The sequence below is a fragment of the Monodelphis domestica genome, chromosome 6 (genome assembly GCF_027887165.1).
Source record: "Monodelphis domestica isolate mMonDom1 chromosome 6, mMonDom1.pri, whole genome shotgun sequence".
Classification (NCBI taxonomy): domain Eukaryota; kingdom Metazoa; phylum Chordata; class Mammalia; order Didelphimorphia; family Didelphidae; genus Monodelphis; species Monodelphis domestica.
In genome coordinates, this window is record NC_077232.1 from 156,652,497 (window position 1) to 156,679,301 (window position 26,805).

General features: G+C 34.5%; 1 protein-coding gene across 1 annotated transcript in view; it reads right to left on the bottom strand.

Moving 5' to 3' along the window:
* Positions 1-9,747: 9,747 nt before the first annotated feature.
* Positions 9,748-26,805, bottom strand: part of LOC100012939 (transmembrane protease serine 11C-like) — a 103,543-nt gene continuing 86,485 nt past the window's right edge. Inside the window, exons 9-10 of the mRNA XM_016423223.2 lie at positions 26,460-26,602; positions 9,748-13,374 (exon numbers count right to left, since the gene is read on the bottom strand). Of these exons, the coding sequence (XP_016278709.2) occupies positions 13,213-13,374; positions 26,460-26,602 (305 nt within the window). The 3' untranslated portion in view covers positions 9,748-13,212. The remainder of the gene's footprint in view (positions 13,375-26,459; positions 26,603-26,805) is intronic.

The window sequence follows — 26,805 nt, forward strand, 5'->3', positions numbered from 1 at the left end:
CCAATAGATGGCAGCAAAGTCTCACCTGTCTGGGTGGAGAAGGCAGTGGAATTTCTGACCAGCTGGAAATCAAATCTGGGCAGCAGAAAAGATAACCCTGATTTATTCTTCCCTATTATAAGTTTATATTTTAGATTAGGATAGATAGTTAAGGATTTGGGGTTTTAGATAAATAGGAAGAGAGGAAAGCCTTGACTCTGTTCGAGGGAGACTCTGTTCGAGGTCCTTCTGGACCAGATTGGTTTGGGTGGTCATAGCTAGGAGTTAGTAGAATACAAAAACATAAGAAATCTTTTTCTATCTGTTTTTTCTTTTACTTTCCCTTCCTCAAAATTTTATACTTACAATAAATAGTTTTATATAACAAGACAGCTGGAATTCTTTTAGACTGGTTCGAGAAACCATCTTTCTCAATGGTCATAAACAACAGCCTATTCACTCAAGACACAGGTATTGATAATATCCATACCAATACCAATAATCAATAAGGATTCAATACCCTTACAACAGTACCACATTTTATGAAACAATAATGAATTACTGTGTGTCCGAGGATTGTTACCAGAATGGTGAAGAGTATGGAGACTATATTATTCAAGGAAACAATAGAAGGAAGTGGTTGGATTTGTTTAGCCTAGAGAAGTCTGATAGAGGATATTATTGTTGCTTTTGGATATTTTAAAGGCTATTACGTGGAAGAGGAATTAGATTTATTTTCTATGTAGTTGGGGAGTTGAAGTAAGATTAATGGTTGGAAATTATATGACAAAAGATTAGCATGGAGGAGAAGTTTATAAGAATTAGGGCTCTCCCAAAATAAATTTATCTATTTTGTGACAGAGTAAGCTCCACATTTCTTGAAAAGGTCAAATAGAATCTGTATTTCCCACTAGCAGAGGTGTAGTGTAGTGAATTCCTGCATGAAATAGATATTTAGACTACATGATGTTCAAAATTCCTTCCATTGCTGTGATATAACCCTGAATTTACCAATGTTATAAGCTATATTTATTATAATATTTTTATTTATTATAACTTAATTATAATTATTTATATACAATATAATTATTTATAAATATAATATGAATTAATTATAATTTATTATAATATAATAATAATATTATATATTATCTTGTTTAAGTGGTTGAGCATACAGCCATTCCTCTTTCTCAGCAACTTCTGTTATAGATATGAGCAAGTATTTAACTGACAAAATATCTTACATTCTACTAGCTATGTATGATTAAATAACAAAGTTTGGATGGAATATATTTCCTAATGTAGATTTTTTTTCCTTGATAACATGGATTTATAGTGAACCAATTTAGCATTCTCTCTAGACTGACCAAATGTAATGGGCAACTCAGAAATTAGAATGGAAACAATGACAGTGAGAGTGGCTCATAGTTGTAGTCAAGAGGTCAGAGGTCATGATGTTAGTATATAGTAAGTAATAAAGAGTACAAGACAAGGAAGGTAAGAAACTTGTTTTATAAACATGAAGGCTTCAAATTTAAGACCTTGCATTTGGAGCAGTTCCAAATGATGACAAGATTCAACGTGTGATTGTGTAGGCAAAAAGCTAAAGTGAAATAGAATGGAATTAATTGGAATTCAGAAAGCTGAGGAAGATTAGAGCCAATGTGTTGTGCTGGTCTTTAGTGTAGATGTTGAAATCATTATGGCAGGAGTTAAGTTGAAAAGGGGATAAGTTGACTCTGAGTCAAGTGTTCAAATCGTAAAGTAAATTAAAATTCTTTGTGGAGTTTCAGTAAAAGTGCTGAGGCTGTGGAGAGAGTGATATGTACTTAAGAAGAGGAAAGACTTTTAAATGACAATGCAACTATGATCTAGGAATGGCATTGGTTATCAAGAAGTAGACTAAATCTTCCTTCTTTATATCTGAATGTAGAGGATGAAGATTAGTAGCCATAGAAGAAGGCTTTTGGGGTGGTGCAAACATTTTGCTTTGGAGAAAACTAGTTTAGGCAATGGAGAAGGAGAAGTAAGTACTAGATTAGAGAAGAATGAGAGTGTAGATTTCTTTCTGAATATAGTGCTATTACCAATCAGTGCTATTTCAGATGCCATCTTATTTTATCCTATCAAAAATGATACTCTGTGATAATAATGAGTAGAGAAAAAAAGAGCAGTTTTATTTTATGTTAAATTTGAAGATGTTTGATATAGGAAACAGAGAGTGAAAGTAATGAAGAATTTGCCAAATCAAAATGGTAGAAGGGTCAAAGAATTAGATCCTGAAGAGAACTTACCAATTATCTAGTCCATGGGTCCATAAACTACATTCTTAGGGCCAAAGTCTTCTACTTTTGTATGCCTTTTGGCTATTAATAGTTTTTTCATAAAATTTTTTATTTTTAATATTCTTTAAAAATTTTTTGAGTTCTCAATTCCCTCTTCCCAGCCCCTCCCCTGCCTCTGAAAAGGCAAACAATATAATATTAATTATACATCTGAAATCAGGCAAATCCTATTTTCATATTAGCCATGATACCAAAGTCCAAGAAAAACAAAGTGAGAAAATTATACTTTAATTTGCACTCAGAGTTCACCAGTATTCTTTTTAATGATGTATAACATTTTTTGTCATGAGTCCTTCAGAATTATCTTGGATCATTGTATTTATCTTGATTATCTTTCATAGTTGATCACCATTATGATATTGCTATTTCTGTGTTGGTTCTACTTATTTCACTTTGCATCAGTTTATATAGGACTTTGAAGGGTTTTTTTTTGGAAATTACTCCTTTCATCAGTATTTATAGTACAATAGTATGCTCTTATAATATATCTTGTTCAAATAACTTGTTTAGCCTTTCCTCAATTTCTGGCATCCCTTCAATTTTCAATTCTTTGCCACAAAAAGAGTTGCCATAAATATTTTTGTACATATAAGTCCTTTTCATTTTTTCTTTAATCTCTTTGGAATATAGACCTAGAAGTGGTTCTTTTGGGTCAAATGGTATGCAGAATTTTATAGCTTTTAGGCATAATTCCAAATTGTTCTCCAAAATTGTTGAAACAGTTCACAATTTAACAAAGAATTATTTGGTGTATCTATTATTCCATATCCCCTCCAACATTTATTATTTCTGATGAATGTGAGGTAATACTTCAGAGTTTTAAAATTAGCATTTCTCTGCTCAATTATATTTTAGAATATTTTTCCATATGATAATAGATTTTTGCTGTCTTTTTCTGAAAACTGCTTGTTCATATCCTTGGACCATTTACCAAGTGGAGAATTGCTATTAATTTATAAATTTTATAAATTCCTGTATTTTTTTGAGAAATGAAGCCTTTATCAGAGATGCCTGCTGTCATTTTTTAAAATATTACTTTTACAGTAGGGACCTGTCCTAGAAGGATGTGAGATGATACAATTCACCTAGGAACTCCTTGGGCCCAGTAAAGCAAAAACCCTTTGTCTTATAAAAAACAAAGTTTATTTTATAAAGGGAGTAAGGGAAACTGGTAGGTGAGACCCTAACATTTTTAAAACCTAGCCCCACCCAACTTCTACATCTCCTGCAGAAGGAGAGTCTTCTTTCTCTTCTCTAGGCCCTGTTTATAGCTCCCTGCTCTTACCTAAAAACCCCACACACTATATGACTCTAACCTGATCTTCCCACTAGTGATTAACAAAAAAAAGAAAGGGGAAAACCTGGGTTTGGCTGTGCTGGAAGTAACCCAAAGTCCCAGATGAAAATCTTTGTATTACCATAGCCCAAGAGGATTTCTGGCAAATGGATCACTGGAAGATGATCTCTGTACTCAGGGAAAATGGCTCTCTCCAAAGTTAATTCTCTACCAAGAAGTCAATAATTTCTCCATGAAATTATGACTATCTAGGGGAGATATCTCAGAGCAAAACCTCTCTCCTGTTTGGTAGAAATCCAGGCAGAGAGTAAAACCTTCTTCTAGCTCAGTGGAAATCCCAGAAGGAAGTAATGACTGTTAAAATAGACAAACTCCACAATTCCTCTCTCCTTCCCAGAATATTCTCCCAGCATCTGTATCAAAATTCCCTTCTTTTAGCTAATCCTTGAAATCAGTCTATCCCTAACTTATATTCCTACATTATTGCATATGGTACCTTTTAATAAAATGTAGATTTCCTGATTATTTTAAATAGGCAAATTGTTGCTTTTGTTTTATTTGAGATCAGCATTGCTACCCCTTGTCTTTTTTACTTTAACTGAAGCATAATAGATTCTGCCTCAGCCTCTTATTTCAACTCTTTGTGTGTCTTTCTACTTCAAATGTTTCTTTTGTAAACAACAAATTGTTGGATTCTGATTTCTATACCATTCTGCTATTTTCTTCCATTTTATGGGCGAATTCATCCCACTGACATTCAAATTATGATTATTGTGCATTTTTCTCAATCCTTTTTTCTTCTGTTTACTCTTCTCTCATTTTACCCTGTCCTTCCTCAAAGGTCCATTTTGCTTCTGACCATTGCCCCCCTTAATCTACCTTTCCTTTTATCACTGCCCTATTGCCTTCTTTTATCTTTTTCTTCACCTCTTTCTTTAATGGGTAAGATAGATTTTTATACCCAACAGAGTTTTAATTTTTATTGTTTTTTTTTGTATTTACACACATACACACAGACATTGTAATATTTATTGGGAAAGATGGATGGATATGAAGAACAGGGGATATGGAAGGTTTGTAGCAGGGAATGGAGGAATTGAAGGGAGAGAGGGAATATGGCTGCCAGTGAGAAAAAGGAGAGAGATGCCCTCTGCCGAGAGGCTATTTTTGAACCAAATGGGGTGTCCAAGAAATGAGCCACTTATGATAGCCTGCAGGGATGTTTTCTCACTGGATTGCTGCCAAAGTTGCCCCAGAACAGGTAAACATGGACCCTCCTGAGGGACAAACCTTTCCCCAGAATTTGGTTGCCCAGCAGTGGTTCAATAAGGAACTTTTTTAATTGGATGACTGAACTGAGATTCAGCTCCCTCTATGCCCCCTGAAAAGATAGTCCACTTATTTGACTGTGATATTCAAATAAGATAAATTTTAATAACCAGTTATAAATGCCAAAACTGTAAGGATAATTTTTAGTGGTTTGACTTGAAATCTATATTAAGAGGTCACCATGGGAAATTCCCAAATATGAAAATACTCAAATCAGCTGGGGATTATGGAGATTTTAATTAATAAAGAGAGAAGGAATTAAGGGAAGGAGAGAGAGAGAGAGACAGAGAGAGAGAGAGAGAGAGAGAGAGAGAGAGAGAGAGAGAGAGAGAGAGAGAGAGAGAGAGAAAGAATTAATTTAAACTGCTCTGGCTCAGGCTGAGCCAAGCAGTAGTTAAAGGGAGAGTGAGTCAGTCTTTATCACTCACCACAAGACCGATTCCAAGCTGGGTTCTTCCACTCCGAACTGAAATTTAACTGCGAACTCAATTACCTCAACTGACTTCTTACTTCTTTCTTTTAAAGAAATTTTCTCTTATGTCACCTCCCCTAAATTTTCACATCTACCAATCACAGGAGACACTTTTTTCCAGGACTTCCCATTCTTAGTTTTCACCTTCTTTGGTTTTCACCTTCTCTGGTTAGATTCAATCTTCTGAGTACTTCACACCTCTTTGTTAAGCTTGCCTTTTGTAAGTTGACCTTTTTAGATACTAATTTAACCTTTACAGGTACTTAACACCTTTTTGTATTAGATCTAAAAATAGACCTAGCTTAAGGTTCTAGCTTTACTATAAGGTATGAGTTGGGGACTTTCATTGTTCAATCAGGAGTTTACAACTTTATCTTCCCCTAAGGTACTGAGTAGGGTGGAGTAATTTTAAGATTCACACATTTTGGATTGGAGAGGTATCAGAGAAAAGGGAAGAGGGATGTCCCTAAATAAGGTTAGAGTCTTTCTCAGCTTTGGAGCTGAGGCCAGGCTTCACAGGCTGGTGGAGGGTTTCTCTTATTCCTGTCTACACTATATCTGCACTAGTTTTCTTAATTTCAAAATCTTAGCAGTAGACAGCAAGTAACAAGAAAAGTTCTGATCTTCAGAGCTGGTTGGGTATGTCTCTTCAGGCCAAAGAAATGGAGGCACTCCTATCCAGACTGGGAAGCCAAAGTTCTCCCAATACCATGCCAGGAAGGAAGTGCTAGTCACAAGACCCACTGCCACTCCCAGTTGCCCCTTCCCCCACCAACTGTCAGTCTTGACACTTTCTTCTCTCTCTCTAATATTCCCACTGTTGCTTGTTCCAATGCAGTGGCAGAAAGTCCAGAACTTGTGTTTGTTTCCTTTCCACAACAAAAATATAGATATACTCATTTAAATATAGTGCATATATTAATATATACACATCTAAATTATATATATACAAATTTAAATCTTTCTATCTAGTTAGCTCTCTATCTCTTTATCTTTCTTCATCCTTCTTTGAACCAGATCTGATGAGAGTGAAGTTCAGTCATTACTGGCCACTTCCCCAATTCCCCCATTTCCCTCTACTATAACAGCTCTTCCTTATAAACCTCTTTTATGAGATGATCCCATTCTACCTCTTTTTTCTTTTTTCCTTTTTCTTTTTTTTTAATTTAAACCCTTATCTTCTCTCTTAGAATCAATACTATGTATTGGTTCTAAGGCAGAAGAGTGGTAAGGGCTAGACAATAGGAATTAAGTGACTTGCCCAGGGTAACAAAGCTAGGAAATATCTGAGGCCAGACTTGAACCTAGTACCTCTCATCTCTAGACCTGGCTCTCAATCACCTCTCTTTTTCTTGATAGTTTTTTTTTAAATTAAGTATGATACATAATATTGGCTTTCAGGTGGTCCAATAATTCTTATGTGCCTTCTCCTCAATTTTCCAAGTCAGTTGTTTTTCTGATGAGATATTTCACATTTTCTTCTACTTTTCTTTCTTTTGACTTGGTTTTATTATTTCTTCCACTTATGAGATTCTGATTTTTAAGATTTTTTTTCAGTGAGCTTTTGAACCATCCCCCCCATTTGGCCTACTCTACCTGTTAAGTAGTTCTTTTCTTCAGTTAATTTTTTTGACTCCCCCCCCTCCAAATTTGGTCAGTTAGTCAGTTCTGTTTTTTTTAAGGTCTTATAGTTTTCAATATTAAAAAAAACCTTTACCTTCCATATTTGCATTTATACTGTATATAAGTTACAAGGCAAGAGAGTAGTAAGGACTAAACAAAGGGGGTTAAGTGATTTACCCAGAGTAACACAACAAGGAAATGTAACAGATCAAATTCAAACCCAGGACCTTTGCTCTCTGTAGGCCTGGTTCTCAATCTACTGAGCCATCGAGGTGTCTCCTCTTCCATATTTTTTAAAATGCCTTTCACTAAACTGATAATTCTCTTCTCATGATTTTTCCATAACTTATTTCTTTTCCTAATTTTTCCTATATTATTCATCTCTTTCTTTAACTCTTCCAGGAATTCTTGTTGGGCTTGTTTCCAAATAGTATTTTCCTTTGAGGCTTTGCTTATAGATATTTACATATTGTTGCCTTCTGAGTTTATCTCTTGGTTTTCTCACCACTATAGTAGCTTTCAATAATTAGGTTCTTCCTCTTTTGATCATTTTTTCTAGCTTATTTATTAACTTTAACCTTTATGTTAAAGTTGGACTCTACTCACTTGGAGATGAGGTATCCACTAATCCAAACTTAATGATTTTTCATAACTTTCTGGAGGTCTGTAAGTTTTCCATGTTTCCAATGTCATGTTACCTGAGTAGAAGTATGAACCCTGCTCTTCCAGTATGGGCTATCGTCTTTACTCAGGAACAAATCTTGTTCCCTGGAGTTACAAGTGCTAGTGTTCCTTCTGACCCTGAACTGCAACCAGGGTCCCTACTCCCTTGTGATTGACCATAAATGACTTTTGCCCTGGAACTGTGACTCAGAACTCTATTTGGGCAATAGTTGCCAAAGAATACCATATCCTATACCCACTGCCAACACAGGGTTCTTTGTAAACTGTTTCTGACTGGTTGTCTGACCTCATTACCATTGTGGGGCTAAGAGCTCCATACACTGCTGCTATGGTTGCTTTCTCATTCCAAGACCCATTGCTGTTGCCACTGCATGAGCTCCAGGCTGGCCTCCACCTTGGTGTCATAGACCTCAGACTGGAAAAATGTCTGAGTCTGATTCTTTTTTGGTTCTACTGCTCCAGTAATCTATTTGAGGTATTATTTGAAAATTCTCTGTAGGAAAATATTGGGAAAATCCATGAGTTGTTGCCTTTATTTTGCCATTTTGGCTTTGCCCCTGGTTTTTACATTTTAAAATAAAGCTATATTGATTTAAAAATCTGTCATTCTTAGTTGGAGAGTTCTTAAAAAGCAGGTTGTCTGGATTTGACCCACAAGTTGTAGTCTATCAACCCCTGGGAGTATGACCTCATCTTTAAAAATATATATATTTTTAAATTAGAAAATCATCAACAAGATCAGAAAATAGGATTTATAATGAACCCATGAATCTACTACATATAGCTTTTATTATAAGACAGAGATTGAACTTGTAATTTTATTGTTTTAGGAAATTCCCCCAAAAGAAATATCCTCTACTAGTATAGACTAGCCCCTTTACTGGAATTTATCATTTTAGTTCCCCAGGGCACTGAGAAGTTAAGTGACTTGCCCAGGATCACACAGCTAATATGTGCTACTTTACTATACAAAATTTAATGTAATAGTAACAATATTGTGCTGTCTATGTTGTTCTCTGAGTCCTCTTCCCCAATCCCCCTTCTTTGTATTTAAAAAGTTTTTTCATTCTTTTTTTCCTTTATTCTCCATTTTTTGTAACCTTAACATTAATTCCTCATTCCTATCCCCAATTCTTCCTCTCCCCCAAATAAGTCTTTTTAAAAAAAATGTATTCATGTGAGAAAATAATTATTAAAATTATGTTGTTATATGAAACAATAAAAAGAAAAAGGAATGAGAAAAAATTTTAATGTATTGAGCAAATCCAATTTTTATTGCAATGATTATGTCTGGAAATGTATTTCTAACTCTGACTTAATAGTCCATTACCTCTATACCTCAAGGTGGGAAGCATGCATCATCATTGGTATTGTGGAGTTAATATTGGTCATAGCATTGATCAGAGAAAAGGAGACTGAGTATAAAAGAGGCAAAATGATTTGTCCAAGGACACACAGCTATTAAGTGACAGACCTGGGATTTGAACCCAGGTCTTTAAGCACAAACCCATGCTTTTCCAACTGTGCCATCCTCCTCTCAGAAACATAGGAATTAAAAAAAACAATCTGGAAAGCAAAAATATTTAAGCCACAAAATATTTATAAATTTAATTATGATGGAAATCAAAGTGGCAAATTCACAGTTTTTCAGGTATCATCTATTATTTGGAAAACATTGTGAGCTTTATGAAAAATTCTTTTTTTCTAGAACTGACTTGTAAAAAGTCAGGTCAGTAAAAAGTAAAGTGAAAGAAAGAAAGTTATAAATGCAAAGGTACGTGTTTTAGCCTAACAGATGGAAAAATAATATATTCTATTACAAAAACAATGAAATGGAATAGACAGATTATTATTTATTAATAGTTAAAATTCATACATAATCACATATATGACAAAGGAAAAGAAGATTTCATACTGTATTTTAATTAAAATTAGTTACTACCTTATATTCAAAAGAAATAAACTATACAGGAATCATTTTAAATAGCAAGAAATATACCAAAATCCATTATACTTTATTGTTTCCAAATATATTTTATATTAGGCTCATGGTTAGACATCTTTTGGTAAAGTTCAATTAGGCTACTGGGACCGAGTGAATGTAGAATTTTTATTTGAATTCTCTGTTGATCATTACCTAAAATAGTCAAAATCATTGCTTTTAAATATATACATATACATGTATATATGTGTAATTCTGGACTTAATAGCACAACACAAAAAAGAGAAGATTATCTTTGCTTTGTGCAATGCAACTTTAAAATGTGAGAGATTCAAGCCCTTCTGTTTCTAGATTGAATGTTATAGAAGCCTTCCCATACTTGTATTGATTATAGATTAGGATGAGGATGTAGCATCAATCTTTATTTTAAAAATAAAATTCAGAAAAAGATATTTATTTGTTGACCTCATCAATTTAAATCAAGTTGATACTCATTAAGGCTAGTTGTTTAACTTTATAGCTTCTAGTACTAACTTCATTCTTAGTAATTCCTATCTTTTATACTCCTCCTTATTTCATTTTTGTAATTCTTTTCAATGAATAATTCAACAAGTGTATAGTCAAATCTTTTTTCCCTCTAGATACCCACTAGCTGCTGAATGTAAAGCAAAGGATTACTTGGTTATTTTTGAGGATATGGAATAGAAATAAATGAAAATGAGAATCAATGAACTTGCTAAGTTGATTTTCTTTTTAACAGAGCCATATTAAAAATAAAAAGAACCCCCCTCACCACAGTTACTAGTATTAATAGTATTAGCATTATATGCAAAATCCCTTTAGTAATAAACTCCAAAGGACATCTAAATTTATTTGTTGTAGCATAACTCCTTCAAAACTTATATGCTATTAAAAATCACATTTGTAATCTGCAGGATCCAGAGATGAAAGAGCTGATACAGTCTGCAAATGCTGTGAACTCCATAGAAGGAGGAGGGCAGGGTCATTTACACATATTCTAGCCCCATCTTGGTCAATTCTCCTTTTCTTCTTCTAATGCAAGAATACTTTTGTTCTTTCCTTTGTGTTGGTAAGTAGTTTGAAAGTTTAGGTGGATTTTGTCTAGGAAAGAATGGGTATTTGTTGGGAGCTGAAGAATAAACAGTTTAGCTATAGGTCAGTTTTTCTCACTCAACCTACAATTTGAAGTGTTACTATGTCCTCTTTTATAAAGAATAACTTTTATAGGGAATAGAATTTTGAAAATCCACAATATTACTCATTCTATAGAACTTGTTTTTACCACGGCACCAAAGAATTGTGATTTTTAGGCAGAATCCCTTTTTTCAAATGATTAAATCTTGATTTAGTGGTATCCAACTAATCAGAAATTCTAACACACTGGATTTTTTTTTTGGGGGGGGGTATTTACTTTTAGTAGGAAGTGACAAATGATAAAACAAAATGATAGTAAGAGTTTAGTCAGAATAATATGATTTCGTTCAAAATATGTTCTGGGTTCAGTAAAGATTCAGCCCAGACTTCTATATCTTTTCCATTTTTATTACAAAAATGAACAATTTTCTATTCGGCTCTGCAAAGGATTCTGAATCATTAAAGAAAACAATAAATTACTTTCCACTGACTGTACTAACTAAAGTAGAAAAGTTGACCATCTTGGAATTTTTTCAACAATGAATTAAAAAAATTCTCTGCTAAACAGAAAATATAATTAAAATCAGGACTGTGAACCCCATACAAGAAGGGGAGGACAGTCATTTGTACATATTCCTGCCCCTTCCCTGTCAACTCTCATTTTCTTCTTCTAAAGCCAGAACATTTTTGTTCTTTACTTTGTGTTGGCAAGTAGTTTGAGAGTTTAGGTGGATTTTGTCTGGGAAGAAATGGGAGTTGTTTGAAAGTCTTTAAGGGATTTTAGAAGTCTTCCAGTTATCTAAGCTTTGATAAGAAAAAAGAAGGTTGTAAATTTTGAGGTCCCTTCATGGTCACCAATTAAATTTAAAAAAAGGAATAAAGAATTCCTTTTTACAGATATAATTGCATTCAATTGTAATGATATCTTGCTTGTATTGTTATAGATAAAAATGTACATTTCATTTTTTTAAAGCCCCAAATAACCATTTTAACTATGGTCTTCATATGTCTATATCTATATCTGTGTCCTATAAGACTGACTAATAGATTTTATTATGGATTTAAACTTAAATATAATAGTTTGTTATTATATTGTTTCAAATAAATATGGCCTGACTTTTTCATAAGAAAGGGTAACCAGGGGGCAGCTGGGTATCTCAGTGGATTGAGAGCCAGGCCTAGAGATGGGAGGTCCTAGGTTCAAATTTGGCCTCAGACACTTCCCAGCTATGTGACCCTGGGCAAGTCACTTGACCCCCATTGCCTAGCCCTTACCACTCTCTGCCTTGGAGCCAATACACAGTATTGACTCCAAGACAGAAGGTAAGGGTTTAAAAAAAAAAAAAGAAAGGGCAACCAGCTTTGTTTCATAAAATGATCAATTTTGCAAATTATTGTATAGTGGAGTCTATTTAAATCATTTATCAGGATATGAAATGCTTCCTAAGTGAACTACTCAACACCTTAGTAAAGAATTGGAGACAATATTTAATAATAAAAAGAGCACAAAATTTGTAGCTGAAGGACTCAGATTTGAAACACAAATTTATTACTATCTATGTGATTGGCAAATCAATTTACCTTTTTTAGGTTTTAATTATGCTGCTATATAAAGATGAAGGGAAATTGGTACCAGAGTATCCCCTAACATCCCTTTCAGCTCTAAATCCTGTGAATTTAAAAATTATTTTTTGAATTATTTTTAGATTTAATTCTCTCACATACAGCAAGAATAACCTATTCATTTAACAGATGATCAATGCACAGAGGAGAGGGATATGTTAGAAGTAATATATCAGAAATGTCAGAAATGTCCCCATAGTACCTTAGAAGACTAACATGCTGCTTGTTTCATTGTATTATAGTACATACAACTTGAATTTTTCTTGTGAATAATATTATTTGGTAAAAAGATTTTATAAACATATAATAATTCAGTATTATCATTAGCTCTCTGGTTGTGCTTCTAAATATTACCTGTTAATATCTGTTGTCACATAGTAAAGTAGTCTATTAGCAGGTTGTTATATTGAATATTTTAATTTGCTAATCCTTGCTAGCCAAAGAAGTAAATAAGTGGAAATGTTTAAAGTCTAATAATTAAAATAAAATTTTAATATTAAAAATCACTAAAATTAAAGTTCATATTATAAACTTTTTCAAATGTATGGTTCATGTAAATATTGTATTTTAAGTGACATTTTTGTTTCTTAATAAACCCTAATATTTACCATTGGTATGGGCAAACAAAATCAGAACTTGAATTATGTATGCTTAAATTTGTGATCTCAGCATGTATAAGGAATTTCATATTTATTCAATTGTGGCTTGGCAGTTAAAAGTCTTTCTATAACCTGTGTGCTTTAATCTATAGGGAATTGTTGACCTAGATCCCAGTTTTTGACTTAATCCAGTTTCGATAGGAAGTGACTCTAGTATAGACTCCAGGCTTATTTGGAAGAGCACATTCATCTCCCCAGCTCACGATTCCAGCAAGAAACCAAATGCCTCTAGAATCTGAACTAACCAGTGGTCCACCTGAGTCACCCTAGGAAGAAAAGTAACATAAGTATTATAATTCAGCACATGTTCTACTCCTTTTACTAAGACAACAGGAAATGAAAGGATAAGAATGACATAAGAACTAGATACAGCAATAGCATAATGATTTCTTAATTTTTTTTTTGTCTCTGTAGACATATTGAACAATTTCTTAAAATTTATTTGTTCCAAGATTTGTCTGGACATAAATAACAGAATCAAAGAATTTAAAATTTGAAGAGAACTTATCTGCTATCTGTTCCAACTGATACATAAAATTAACTCACACTATAATATATGATAATGGCAATCTATTGTGTTGGTGTCCTTGAAACTAGCAAAAAATGTGCAGGATTTCAACCTGCTAGTATTCTGTTATACTAAAGACTATTTTTGGAAAATTATATGTAGAAGTCTACTGATATCTACATATAATTATGAGATCTCAAAAGTTATAAGGCATTAACAAGAACTTATAATATCCTAAGCTAATATAATCTTTTAAACAATAGAGGTACCCTCTTATGAGCCTTAAAGAAGTTATACTAATATGTTTTGAAGTACCATTTCACTATAACTTTAGATTCTTCAATGACCAGAGAAAAATTGTTAGTTTCCTTTACCATGTGGTTTTTGGAAGTCTTCAGGACATGTACCCAAACACAATTCCATCCATCTAATGGATCCATTGCTGATCCATTAGATATATTTCTAATATTCCTGTTGTCAACTTAAGACAGGTATTCTTAACCTTTTGGGGGAGGAGGTTCCGGGGTCTTTTGGCAGTGTGATAAGACCTACAGACCTTTTCTCAGAATAATTTTTAAGCTCATGAAATAAATACATAAGATTACAGAGAAAACCAGTTCTATTGAAATATAGTTAATAAATATTTTTAAAAGTTCATGGAGTTTCAAAAGCTCTAGGAGGACCATTTTGCAACTGATTAACAAAGAGACCACAAGATTTTTCATTAGGCATGGTACCTAATTAATAGAGATTGAGGTATATTAGAACTGCTTTTTGGGATAGGAACTACCTTGTCCTAATTTGAAGCTTTGTTTATTCAGTGGCAAAGTCTCCTTTTAACCTGACCTGTTTCCCCATTCCATCTGAGTACACCAGGGAGACACAGACCAAGAGTTCCTTCTCACTCCCTTCAAAGGGATCCTTATTCTCTCAGAAACTTACAAAGCATGGCTCCTGGGATGTGAACCAGAAGAAGGAGATTCCAAAGGAACCAGGTTAATGCATGACATCGCTATTTTATCTGTGGCAAACCACAATGTTTGTATCCATAACTTACTTGTCCTGCTAAAGCAGGGGTGAGTGGCCAGACTTGATAATCACTGTGAAGGACTTGCCCTATACTGGTTTTTATAACCTTATAGAGGCAGGCAATGATAATCACTGACATTTATCATAACTCTTTAAAGTTTGCAGCGTATTTAATGCATATGATCTTGTTTGAGCCTCACAACAACTTTGTGAGGTAGGTATTATAGTTATTATTATCCTCTTATTATTGAAGATGAAATGGTGGCTCAGAAAAGTTAAGTAAGTCATTGTCATATAGCTTGTAAGTGGTTGAAAAAGGATTGAAACACTAATCTTTCTGATTCCAAATGTGGCATTCCATTTACTATACCATGTTGTCTCTTTATAAGCAACAGGTGATAGTAACTACAGGTTTATTCCTGCTACCCTCATCCCATTCCATGCCTGTATGCCCATGTGCCATTGTAGCAGAATTACTAGCTCTTTCTGCCACATGATTTGTTTATGAATATATTTTTGCTAAGTTCATATTGTTGCTTTTACTGCCAAATATCCATATACCTGCTATGCATCAGTAGTAGAGATGCCAGATATATATATATATATATATATATACACACACATATATATATCCATGCATATTTAGGACCTTATATGAAATTGGCCATATGACCACAATCATATGATAGGAATCCACCTTGGTTTGGCTCCTTGGTTCTTAGCACAGACCTTTTTTTTTCTCTTCCCATTTCTTTTCCTCTCTACCTTTCTTTTCTCTTTTCCTTCTCTTCTCTTTCCTATTCATTAAAGTAAAAATAAGCAAAGATCAACATCTAAAGTCTTATTAGTCTTATACATTTTTGTCTAAATGTGGATGGAAATAGTTAATAGAAGGGCTGAGATGTTTTCTCTTTGGTAATTCTTTAGAGTGTGGAGTGCACTATTTGTTTATCCTCAATAGCATTAGCTCAGATTATATTCCTGTCCAAAAGTTAACTGAACTCTAATTAGAGAAATGCAGTCAACTTTCTGAAATGATGGAATCTGTGAATAATTAGCATAGAATTGTGATTGCTATAGCAGAGATTTGAGATGGTAAGAACTTTGAGTTATTTGGGGATAGAATCTACTACATTTGAGATGATATTTCTCCAGATTGGTTCCAGAATATTAATTTGGAAACCTGATGAAGGCCTAGTCAATAATCATCCAAATTTGAGTAATTGGTACCTTATGCCTAGTAGCTTGGCAAGTGTTAAATTCTTATATAATTAAAAAATACATTAAAAGTAATTTCAGGCTATCAGACATAGCTTCTCGCCAGTGTTTTAATTTAAACAATTCTGTTTGTGCCTAATGTAGTATGACTAGGATAATATAACGATCTCCTGAAATAATAAGTGATATCCCCATAGAATGCATATCTAATGCATGTGATAATTCATATTGAACACTCATCAGTAAATCAAGATGAATTTACAAAATGCCTAGATATACACTAAACACTGGAGATAAAATAATAAAAATGAAAAAAAAATAGAGGAGACAATGTGTATATATATATGCACATGCAAAAGTTATAAAATGATTTCAGGAAGAAGGTACAAGTAGCTGAAGGTAGCAAGGTGATCAGGAAAGACTTCGTGCAGAAAGTAGCACTTGAACTAAGCTTTAAAGAAAACTAGAAATTCTAAGAGATGGGGAGGGAGTATATTCTAGGCATGTGGAACAACTAGTACAATGGAGTGGAGGTGGGAGATGGAGTTCCATATCCAGAGAATAAGAAGAAGGTTTTGGCTTGAACATAGTATGCATCGATGGGAGTAGTATATAGTAAGTCTGGAAATGTAGGTTGTGCACAGGTTATGAAGGGCTTTCAATGCCCAACAGGGGAGCTTGTATTTGAGGTAATAAATAATGAATCACTTTAATGAGTAGGGGAATGATATAATCAGACATGCACTTGCGGAAGACAAATATGACAGTGTGGCAAAGAATGGTTGAGAACGTACAGATTGCATTCCTTAGGGCCCACCATTATCATTTTTTAGCTAGAAAAAACTTCATAGACTATCTAATTCAACCTCTTCATTTTATAAAGAAAGTGAGGCTCAGGGAAATCGAATCTGTAAAAGGTCATGCAAGTGGCAGAAGACAGATTTTAACCCAGGACTTTTGCCTCCAGATTCAGCATTCTTTCGACTGTACCATACTGTCTCCATTTCAAAACACAAGCTGAACTGGGATCCCTCACACCCTAGACAGGGAGTTGTGCCTAGGAAGGTATTTTTTCTAATACTCTCAGCAGAGTTGACAAATATTAACTTGAATCTATAGGAGGAGCTGGTTCAGGGCTATGCCTTCTAAGCTCTTCTCAGCGTATAGACAAAGCTATGTAGTCATGAACAGAATACAAAGGATTTCATCTTTTGATTCACTGCATTTTTAATTATAAAATTTAGTGTATCTTTATTCTGAGAAATGAGCCCTATATAAGAAGCTTAAGATAAAAGACACAAGCATAATGGTGGGAATGGATAACTTTTTGGCTCCTGTCACAGAAAGGGCTTCTTTGTCAATGTTTGCACAATTGCTGTCTGTTGATGACATTCTTAATGACTACTAAGCACTAGGAACCTCAATGCGAACTATTATTTATGTGGTTAAACATAGCTTTAAAACCATAAGGTAGTTTCTCTTAATTGATAGCTTACAGTCGTTGAAATGTATTAATCCAGACTCAGAAGTCAGTAACTGCTTGACGTTCTGGAAAGCATCCTCATGCTGATGAATCCAATGCTATGGAATGTGTTTCCTTCTCCTAACCTGTACTGAAATGACAACATGGTCATGGGTGGGCCCTATCTTGACATAGATGTACTCATCAGGTCATGGACTTCTATCTGAGAATGCCTTCTGAGCCTCAAAGTTATGGCACAGTAGAAGGATATCAGGGAAATGCCTTTACCAATTCTAGGATATTTTATAGTGTGTGATGGATCCCCTGTCTTTTTCTTGGGCACATACTACTACAGGCCCAGTAGACAGATTTTAGAGGTGCATTCTTTGCCTGATAGCCTACACAATATATTTTCTCCTCTGTTCATCTAGAATTCGAAGTGGTTGAAGGCTCAGTTGGCATAGGTTTCTTGCTATTCCTAAAAACAAGTACAAAACAAAACAAAAAACAATCCATTTCCCTAACATTTTCACTGGCTGTCCTTAATGTCCATATAGAATGCTTTCCTTCCTCATCTTTGCCTCCTGGCTTCTTTCAAATCCCAGCTAAAATTTTTATAGTAAGCCTTTCCCAATGCCTTTTAATTTTAGAGCCTTTCTTCTGTTGATTATTTTCCATTTTATCCTGTATATGGCTTGTTTGACCAAGCATGCTGTCTCTTCTATTAGATTGCAAGCTCTTTGAGGGAAGGATTGATCTTTTGCTCTTCTTTGTATCTTTAGTGCATACTGTAATTCCTGGCACCTGGAAGTTGTTTAATAAATGTTTATTTACTAATTGACTGCAGATTGGGTTTGATTGTAACAAAGTCTTGTGGGGCATAGGGAAGATTTATAGTGAGAATAGTGATATATAACATGTATAAATGCTAGCTTCGATATTTTCATACACTAGAAATAGCTGAATATTATTGAACTCTAAGACTTTCTTGGCATGTGAGCCAAGTGACATGGACTGTTTTATTTTCTGGGTTTTCTCAATGTTCAGTGCCTTGCCTGATTATTGACTTTAATAAGTGTTTGATGCATTGAGTTGAATTGAGTTTTTGTCAGATGGATTTTTGAATGACATTCTCTCTCAATATGTCCCTTCTTACAGAATATGTGCTTCCCTTCCTTCCATGTATGAGCAGAATACTGGTGTAACTCTATAGTCTGAGTGGGAGTTAATATGTCTGAACCTTTTTTTGGAGATTTTAAAATGTGTTTTATATGTATCTTCTGTTTTCACTGATTCTATGGGCAAGACATCTCTTTCTGTGTGCTATGGACAACATGCAGTTGCTATTTTCCCCTAAGGTACTAAATTCATTCTCTTTTTCTCCAGATCATAGAGTGAGACATTTAGAGTTGGAAGAGAATGTAGGGATCATCTAGTTCAATTATAATCATTTTTACAAAGTAATAGTCAGCAGTATAATTGAGATTTGAATCCATGCCCTCTTACTCAGTGTTATTGCTGCTATGTCAGAGACTTGCCTTACTACCATTTAATTTGGTTATAGGCACCACAATCTTGCTAGTTGGTCTGTCGAAACCAATAGGATGGTTGTCTTTCTCACTTTGTCAATACTGTCTCTTCCATAATCTCCAGTGAGTCAGATCAATACAATGAATTTCTCCAGAGGCCACAGATAAGGCAGGACTGTTGAAGAGCCAGAATGGAACCCCACAGCTTGTTTGAAGGACAGGAAGTCATATTCAGGAAGATCCAAATGAACATTTGACAGCTACAAGGAAGATGTCCAGATGTACGAATTCACTGGACACTATTCTGACAAGGAGTTTATAGATTCATTGAATAATTACCAGAAGAACCAAGCAAAATGTGAATCAGACACTTCAGGTACAATAACCAACTATGATGAATCTTTCACGTTTTTACTTATAGGACTGTTACTACAAAATAGTAGTTGCCATATTTAATTAATACAATTGAACTATGGTATCCTCTGTGGATATTTGCCATTGAGAACTATTTCTGCTCCATTAGGTTGTCAGACATTGATAATAAGTCTGTCACTTTCTAATGCTCCTAGTTAGAATCTTATTTTAGAATATTAGAAATTTCAGGTCTATGATTTAACTTACATTCTGTTAGAAGTGTTATTGGGGAGGTTGCATCTTGAACTACATATATTATGAAATTCTACAACATTCATGAAATATCCTAAACTAAGGTGCGGAGGACCAATTGTATTGTACCTTTACAACAACAACAAAAAAAGAGTAATGCTTTCATCAAGTTGTGAATTCCATTTTTGAAATTAAAATCTTTAGACAATGATGAATGATCTTTTTGATCAAGTGTGTTAAAACGTATGGTTTCAATAATTTCACAATTTCATCAAATACTTTTTTTTTTTTGGAAGCAAAGGTGGCAAGGACTCCTAATTATAGTTTGTTTGGTCCTCCCAAATCCCAAAGATTAAAAAAAAAGAATCTCAGATTTGGAAAGGCCCTCAAAAATTTCTAGTCTCAGGAATACCTGCATGGGAATCCCTTCTTCATCATTCTTCTCAAATGACCATATAAGCAGGCTCTTCTTGAGAATAGATAATTCCATCTTTTGGATAGCTCTAAGGCTTTTTTCTTACATCCAGCCTAAATCTCTGCAACCTTAACCATAGAATTAATAACTTTATTCTACTTTCACTCTCAATGCAGGGCTAAGCAGAAAAAGCTAATCTTTTTTCTTCCTGTGTGACATCTCTTCAAATACTTGATATTTTTCTCAGTCCTCATTCTCCTAGACTTTTCTGCAGCCTTCGACACTGTTAATCACTCTCTTCTCCATGATACTTATTATTTTCTCTCCAGGTTTTCAGGACACCCCTCTCCTGATTCTCTTCCTACATATTCTCACTCTCTCTCTCTCTCTCTTTTTTTTTTCTGGATCCTCATAATCATGCCAATTAACTGTAAGCATTCCACTGAATTCTGTTATGGGCTCTCTTCTCTTCTCTCTCTATACTATTTCACTTGGTGATCTCATCAGCTTCCATGGATTTAATCACTATGCTGATGATTCTCAAATCCATCTATTCTTTCCTAACTCTCTGATGACCTCCAGTCTTACATCTCCAACTATCTTTCAGACACTTCAAACAGAATATTCAGTGAACATCTCGAGCTGAACATGTCCAAAACAGAACTCATCTTTCTCCCTATAACTTCTGCCTCTTCTACCTTTTCTATTACCGTAGAGAGCAACACTGTTTTCCCTGGTCTTCAGGTTTGTAATCTACCTCATCTCCTCAGTATTTTTCATGCCTCCCATATCCATATCCAGTCTGTTGCTAAGGCCTCTCTGACTCTTCCACCTGGCAGAGCCTCATCTCTTCACACATGGACTATTGTAATAGCATGCTGGTAGGTCTGCCTGCCTTAAGTCTTTCCCTACTACAATCTATCCTTCATTCAGCCACCAAAGTGATTTTCCTAAAGCACAGACTGACCATGTAATTTTGACTATGTTAACTCCCTACTCAGTAAACTCTAGTTTATGCCTCTATGATTTAGTATAAACTTTTCTGTTGCCATTCAAAGCCCTTCATAACCTCTTACCTTTCCAGTCTAATTATACTTTACTCCCTGCCATGATCTCTTCAATCCTGTGATACTGGTATTCCATGTCTGTAATGCTGTTCCTTTTCATCTCCATTTACTGGCTTCCCTGACTTCTTTTAAGACCTAACTTAACTCCTATTTTCTACAGGAAACCTTTCACAATATCTCTTAATTTTAGTGTCTTCTCTCTCTTATTTGCTTCCTATTTATCCTGTATATTTTTGTACTTTTTTGTTTGCTTGTAATCTTCTTCATTAGACTGTGATCTACTTGAGGGCAGGAACCATCTTTTGCCTCTTTTTGTATCTGCAGCACTCATGTGGATATTTAAATGTTGATTGACTTGAATTAGTATAATTTAAGTCTTTCTTAAGTATTCTCCTCTCTAGATTAGACATCTCTGGCTCTTATATGCTGTCCTCGAATGATATCATCCCTCCCAATCTCGTTACTTCTCTTTAGGTGAATACCAGCTTGTCAATGTTGTTTCAAATATATAATATATGACTATATATGTTATATGTAGTAACCATATATTTTTCTATATTCTACATATTAAAATACTATAATGTTATCAGTTATATATTATATTACAGTTATATGTTTATATATGTATAACTATGTATAAAAAAAAGCTGGAGATCTGATCAAAGCAGCAAAGCATAACAGGATCCTTATTTCGCTTTGTAGACATTTTATTTTTCTAAAACTAGCCTACTGACCAATTTAGCTTTTTTCTTGTAATGTCACAAGAACCTCAGAATTTTTTTACATGAACATTTTTTGCAAGGTATATTCTATCCTTTACTTATTTGATTAATGTCTGTGGGCAGTCAGAGGACTCATTTCAAAAACTGTCTCTAATGTTTACTACCTATTTGCTTTAACAGGTCATGAGAGACCAATTTCATTTCCTTTTCTGATGTGTTAAATATTTGGACTGCCAGATCAGGAGAGTGCTGCAACCATGGTTTACTAAGCTTTTAGGAAGACATTTGACAATCTCACATAGTGTGTGTGTGTGTGTGTGTGTGTGTGTGTGTGTGTGTGTGTGTGTGTGTGTTTTGGGTGGATCTAGAACTTCTTGGACGGTCATATCCAAAAGAATAGTCATGTGGCATTCTAGACAGTTGTGTTTGACTCTATTGTTTAACATCATATCAGTATCTTTTTTTGCAGGTAACAAAGTTTGGAGGACTAGTTAACATACTGGCTAAAAGGGTAAGTTTCCAAAAAGCTCATGATAGTCCTAAACAGACTTAGAGCTGAATCAAATAAAATGAATTTAATAAGAACACATGTAAAATATTCTATCTGGGTTAAAAAAAAACTGCTTGGGTGAGTAGCATGGTGGGATAATACCATATCTGAAAAAGATGTGTAGATTTTAGTGGACCACAAGCTCAATATAAATCAATAGTGGGGTGTAGCATTAAAAAAAAGCTACTGTATTCTTCAGTTGTGTAGAAAAGAATACTACCCAAATGAGGGAGTTGGTTGTTCTGTGTCCTGCCCTGGTCAGCCAACATCCACATTTTACAGAGCACATTGATAAATTGGAGACTGTTGAGAAGCTGATGACCAGAGTAGTGAAGAGTCATGAGTTCATATCATGGGAAGATTAGTTGAAGGAACTAAGTATGAAGAGAATAGTTGGGAGAAGGGAGACAGTTGATAACCATCTCCAACTATTTGAAGAACTCTCATATGGAAGAGCTAAGAGTAATTGGTAAGAATACAAAATATAAAATTAGGCTTGATATAAAGGTAAAATAACCTTAACAATTAATTATTTAAAAGTGGAATGTACTACCTTAGAAAGCAGTGGGTTCTTCCTCACTGAGGTCTTTATAAAAAAGATAGATTGACCACTTGTCCAATATGTTATTTTCATGCAAATATGGACTGGGTTGTATGATCTTTGTAAACCTTTCTAATAGTGAGATATTTATACTTTCTGTTCTGAAACTCCCACCCTCCTTCTATGAAGAATGATGAAAACATTATTCAATTTTCTAAAATCTTCAGTCTTGCTCAGGACTTTATAATACCTAACTGTGTTGTGAGTCCCTTATGTTGGTACCACTCGTCCCTACATGAATTACCAGGAGTTGGTAGTACTTTTCAGTTTCAATAAGCCTTGGATGATTCGGTCATATTATAGATATGTGCATGCTTCAGGAATGTTCATGCCTGATAGCCATATAGATGGCCCAATACTTCTAAGCAGGAAGTCACTAACCTTTTGCCTTAGTCTGTCTTTCCTTAGATCATACCTGGATAATCTCTCTCCTGATAGTATCTGTATTCTCATAATTACTTCTTGGACCACAAGAATTTGTTTCTTTCTGGGGATTAGTAGGGGGGAACTCAGGGAGTGACCCAGTTCTGTCAGTCAAATTAGCAGACTCTGAAGCCCCTTTGTACACAACAAGAGCATCATTCTTACTGTAAAACTGATATGTTCTGCATTCCTTTTTCTCTACTTCCTTTTATTTGTCTTCCTCTATTTTTTGGTCCTATAAAACATGGTAGGATTTCCCTCTACTTTTTTTGGCTACCTCTTTATCTTTCTCATGTTTTGTTTCTTACTTAAGCCAATTTATTTTCCTTCCTTCCTTCCTTCCTTCCTTCCTTCCTTCCTTCCTTCCTTCCTTCCTTCCTTCCTTCCTTCCTTCCTTCCTTCCTTCCTTCCTTCCTTCCTTCCTTCCTTCCTTCCTTCCTTCCTTCCTTCCTTCCTTCCTTCCTTCCTTCCTTCCTTTTTCCCCATAAGACCCACTAAGAATACATATGCTGTAACACTACCTCAAGGGAGGAGTCAAAGACACTAGGATATGTTTAGGCTGATCAGGGTTAAAGCTAAAGAGGAACTTACTTGAGCTGAGCTCTCTTCTCACATCACCATTTTACTACTTTAGGCCTAAATCAACTGAGATCCTACCTGGACAGTTGCAATAGACTCTCTCCCTTCCTCACTTTTTTGCCTTCTCTAGTAATTTTTTCAGAGAACTGCCAAAAGAATTTCCCTAAAATGTGGGATTGTTTTTATCTTGCTCAATAAACTATGATATCTTTTAAATCTTTAGGATCAAACAGAAACTTCTCTTTTTGGTTTTTAAAGCTCTGTACAACCTGGCCCCAATATATATATATATTTTTTGCTCCCTTTCATATATAGTACAATCCAGTCAAATTAGCCTTCTTACTTACTTTTCACACACTTCATCTTCCAACTCTGTGATTTTTCATTGGCTGTCCCCTTATTCCTAGAATGCACTTTTTTCTCTTCTGTCTCTTAGAATACCTGGATTTTTTAAAGGCTTAGCTCAAGTACTACCTACTCTGCATAATGTATTTTCCTATGAATTACCCTATACTTATTTTGCATGTACATATATACACATGTACATATATGTGTATCTGCATATATATACATGCTGTTTTCCTTTATCCTGGAAGGATTGTTTTACTTTTGTCTTTGTATGTTCAGTGTATACCACAGTGCTGGGAACATAGTAGGTGCTTAATAAATATCTGTTGATTAACTGATGACTGCATTTATACCTTATAGGGCTTTCTCTTTCATTTTCTTTCAGTTAGAAATCATCTTTCTGCTTTTGAATCTCATAGTCTGTCATAAAGACTTAAAATCCTTGACTAAAGGCCATTTCTCATTTTGTTGGGAAGGTGACTGAATTCTAAAAACTCAGCTAAGTACAAACTTTGAAAGACTTTGAGTATAGGACCGGCAGGAATCTAATATTTATTGTTTAAAGACCAACCTTTCCAAATTTGGAGAGGCTTCTATCTGGATAGCTGGCCAGTAACTGATGCTTTTTATGTTGTTTGGCCACAACAATTCACAAAGACACCAAGGTCGAATGGTTATTTTCTTTGTTAGCTGAAGGAGAATCAACGATGGGGAAATCTTGTACCTTTGAACTATGAAATAATTATTCCTCAAAAACAGCTACTTTGAATAGGCCATGCATGTCTGCTTCAGGACTGAAGGTAGAGTCCATAATCAATTGTGAGTAGTAATGGAGACTGAATTAATATTATTTTATGTCCATTTTTTTTGCTAATAAGCATTAATTGGAACCATTTAATAATCAGAAAGGGTGCTTTGTGAGAGTCAGCAAAATAAGAAAAGGTATAATCAAATTTTTCCTGCAGCCAAATGTATTCTGGGCAAACCTTACTTTAGAAATCCCTATAACATAAAGTTCTAGAAAGCTGAAAAGACAAAGAGCAACTCCCAAGGAAGTTAGCCACTAATATAACATGATCGAATTTTATCTTTAGCAGATAGAAAAACTTCCTTTTTCTTTGAATTTTCTATATTTGCTCATCACGAAAGGAGAATTTCATATATATATATATATATATACATGCACACATATTCTGTCTACCTACATGTACATACACATATGTACACACACACATATCATCTCTGTTTTTACTTGGGGAAGAAACTATTTTTTCCATAAGGCTCCCAATGAGTTGTCAACAGATAAGGACTTGGGAAAAAGTTCCAAAGCTTACCAAAGGAAGGTACAAAGAAAGCAGAGATGTTGTGTCTTATTTGGATTTAAAGAGACTCTGAAAGAGGAAGGCCAGCACATCACCTGGTACTAAAGGTTGTGTTCTCTGTAGGGCCTGAGGGAAGGTTGGGCATGCCAGAATGGACAGTTAGTTGATACCATATCAACCCCAAAATCTGTTTGTGGAAGGGCCCCAACTACAGGGTTGTACGATAAGTGACTATATAGGTCCTGTGGGAGGGTGTTTTACTAGTCTGTGCCTTCAAGTATATGTCCTTTGTACTTTCTGTTGGGGTAATTTTTTTTGTCTGATATGATAATTAATCTGAATTGTATTGGTCTGAGTGCTTGAGGTGGTGACTATGGGACTATCAAAGAGAAAAACTTAATCCAGGTTTGACATTATCCGCATATGCACAATTTTACTATGCATATCTAGGTCTGCATATGGCTTGGTGCCCATATCTCCAACACTGCATAAAGATTAGGCTTTCTGCAAACAAAAATCAATGTTTCTGAATGAGTCTTGTTAGTTATACTTGTTGCAGACCTGCCTTAACTTTTGCACTGCTAGTACAGGTAGTCTAGATTAAAAATAAAAGCAAGCATCTTCCACGAAGATCATCAAAATATAATATGTATTGATTGTTCATCCTAATCTATGATTATGGACCCTGATTCATCTTGGGGGGGGTGGCGTGGTTGGACATACCTGATATTGATATCAATATAATAACAATTATTATGGTTATTTTTGGTTGTGGTTTGGTTAGTTCAAGATTAATGTTAAATGTTGCTCTAGATGTTTTCATAAAATTTTTAAAATAGCAGGCCAGTTTAATTTGGCATGGACAAACTACAAATGAGTAATGCAAATAGGATTTTCATAAATCAGCATTTTAGCATAAGCAAGATATTAATAATAATCAAACTATTCAATTTTACTAGTGCTTTTACCTACCTGGCAGGCATCTATTTTTCCCTTCATGAATCCAGCACACAGCATTTCATTTGTTATGGCACCATCATATGCCTCTTTTTTATTGCATGTGCCATTATCTATAATTTTTATTATTGCTTTTTGGAGAACATTAGGACTTGATCCTATAGAAAGAAAATGATAAATGTTCATTCAAGTCATTGCCAAATTTGTGATGAAAATCATACATTTTTCACTTCAATATACTTATGGACATATTCACATTCTATGGAATTTCCCTTATTTTAATGACTTTGTCTTTAATTTTGGTGACATAGAAAGTCTTGCATATGAACAAATTACAGCAATGCTGAAACAAGCAAGCAAA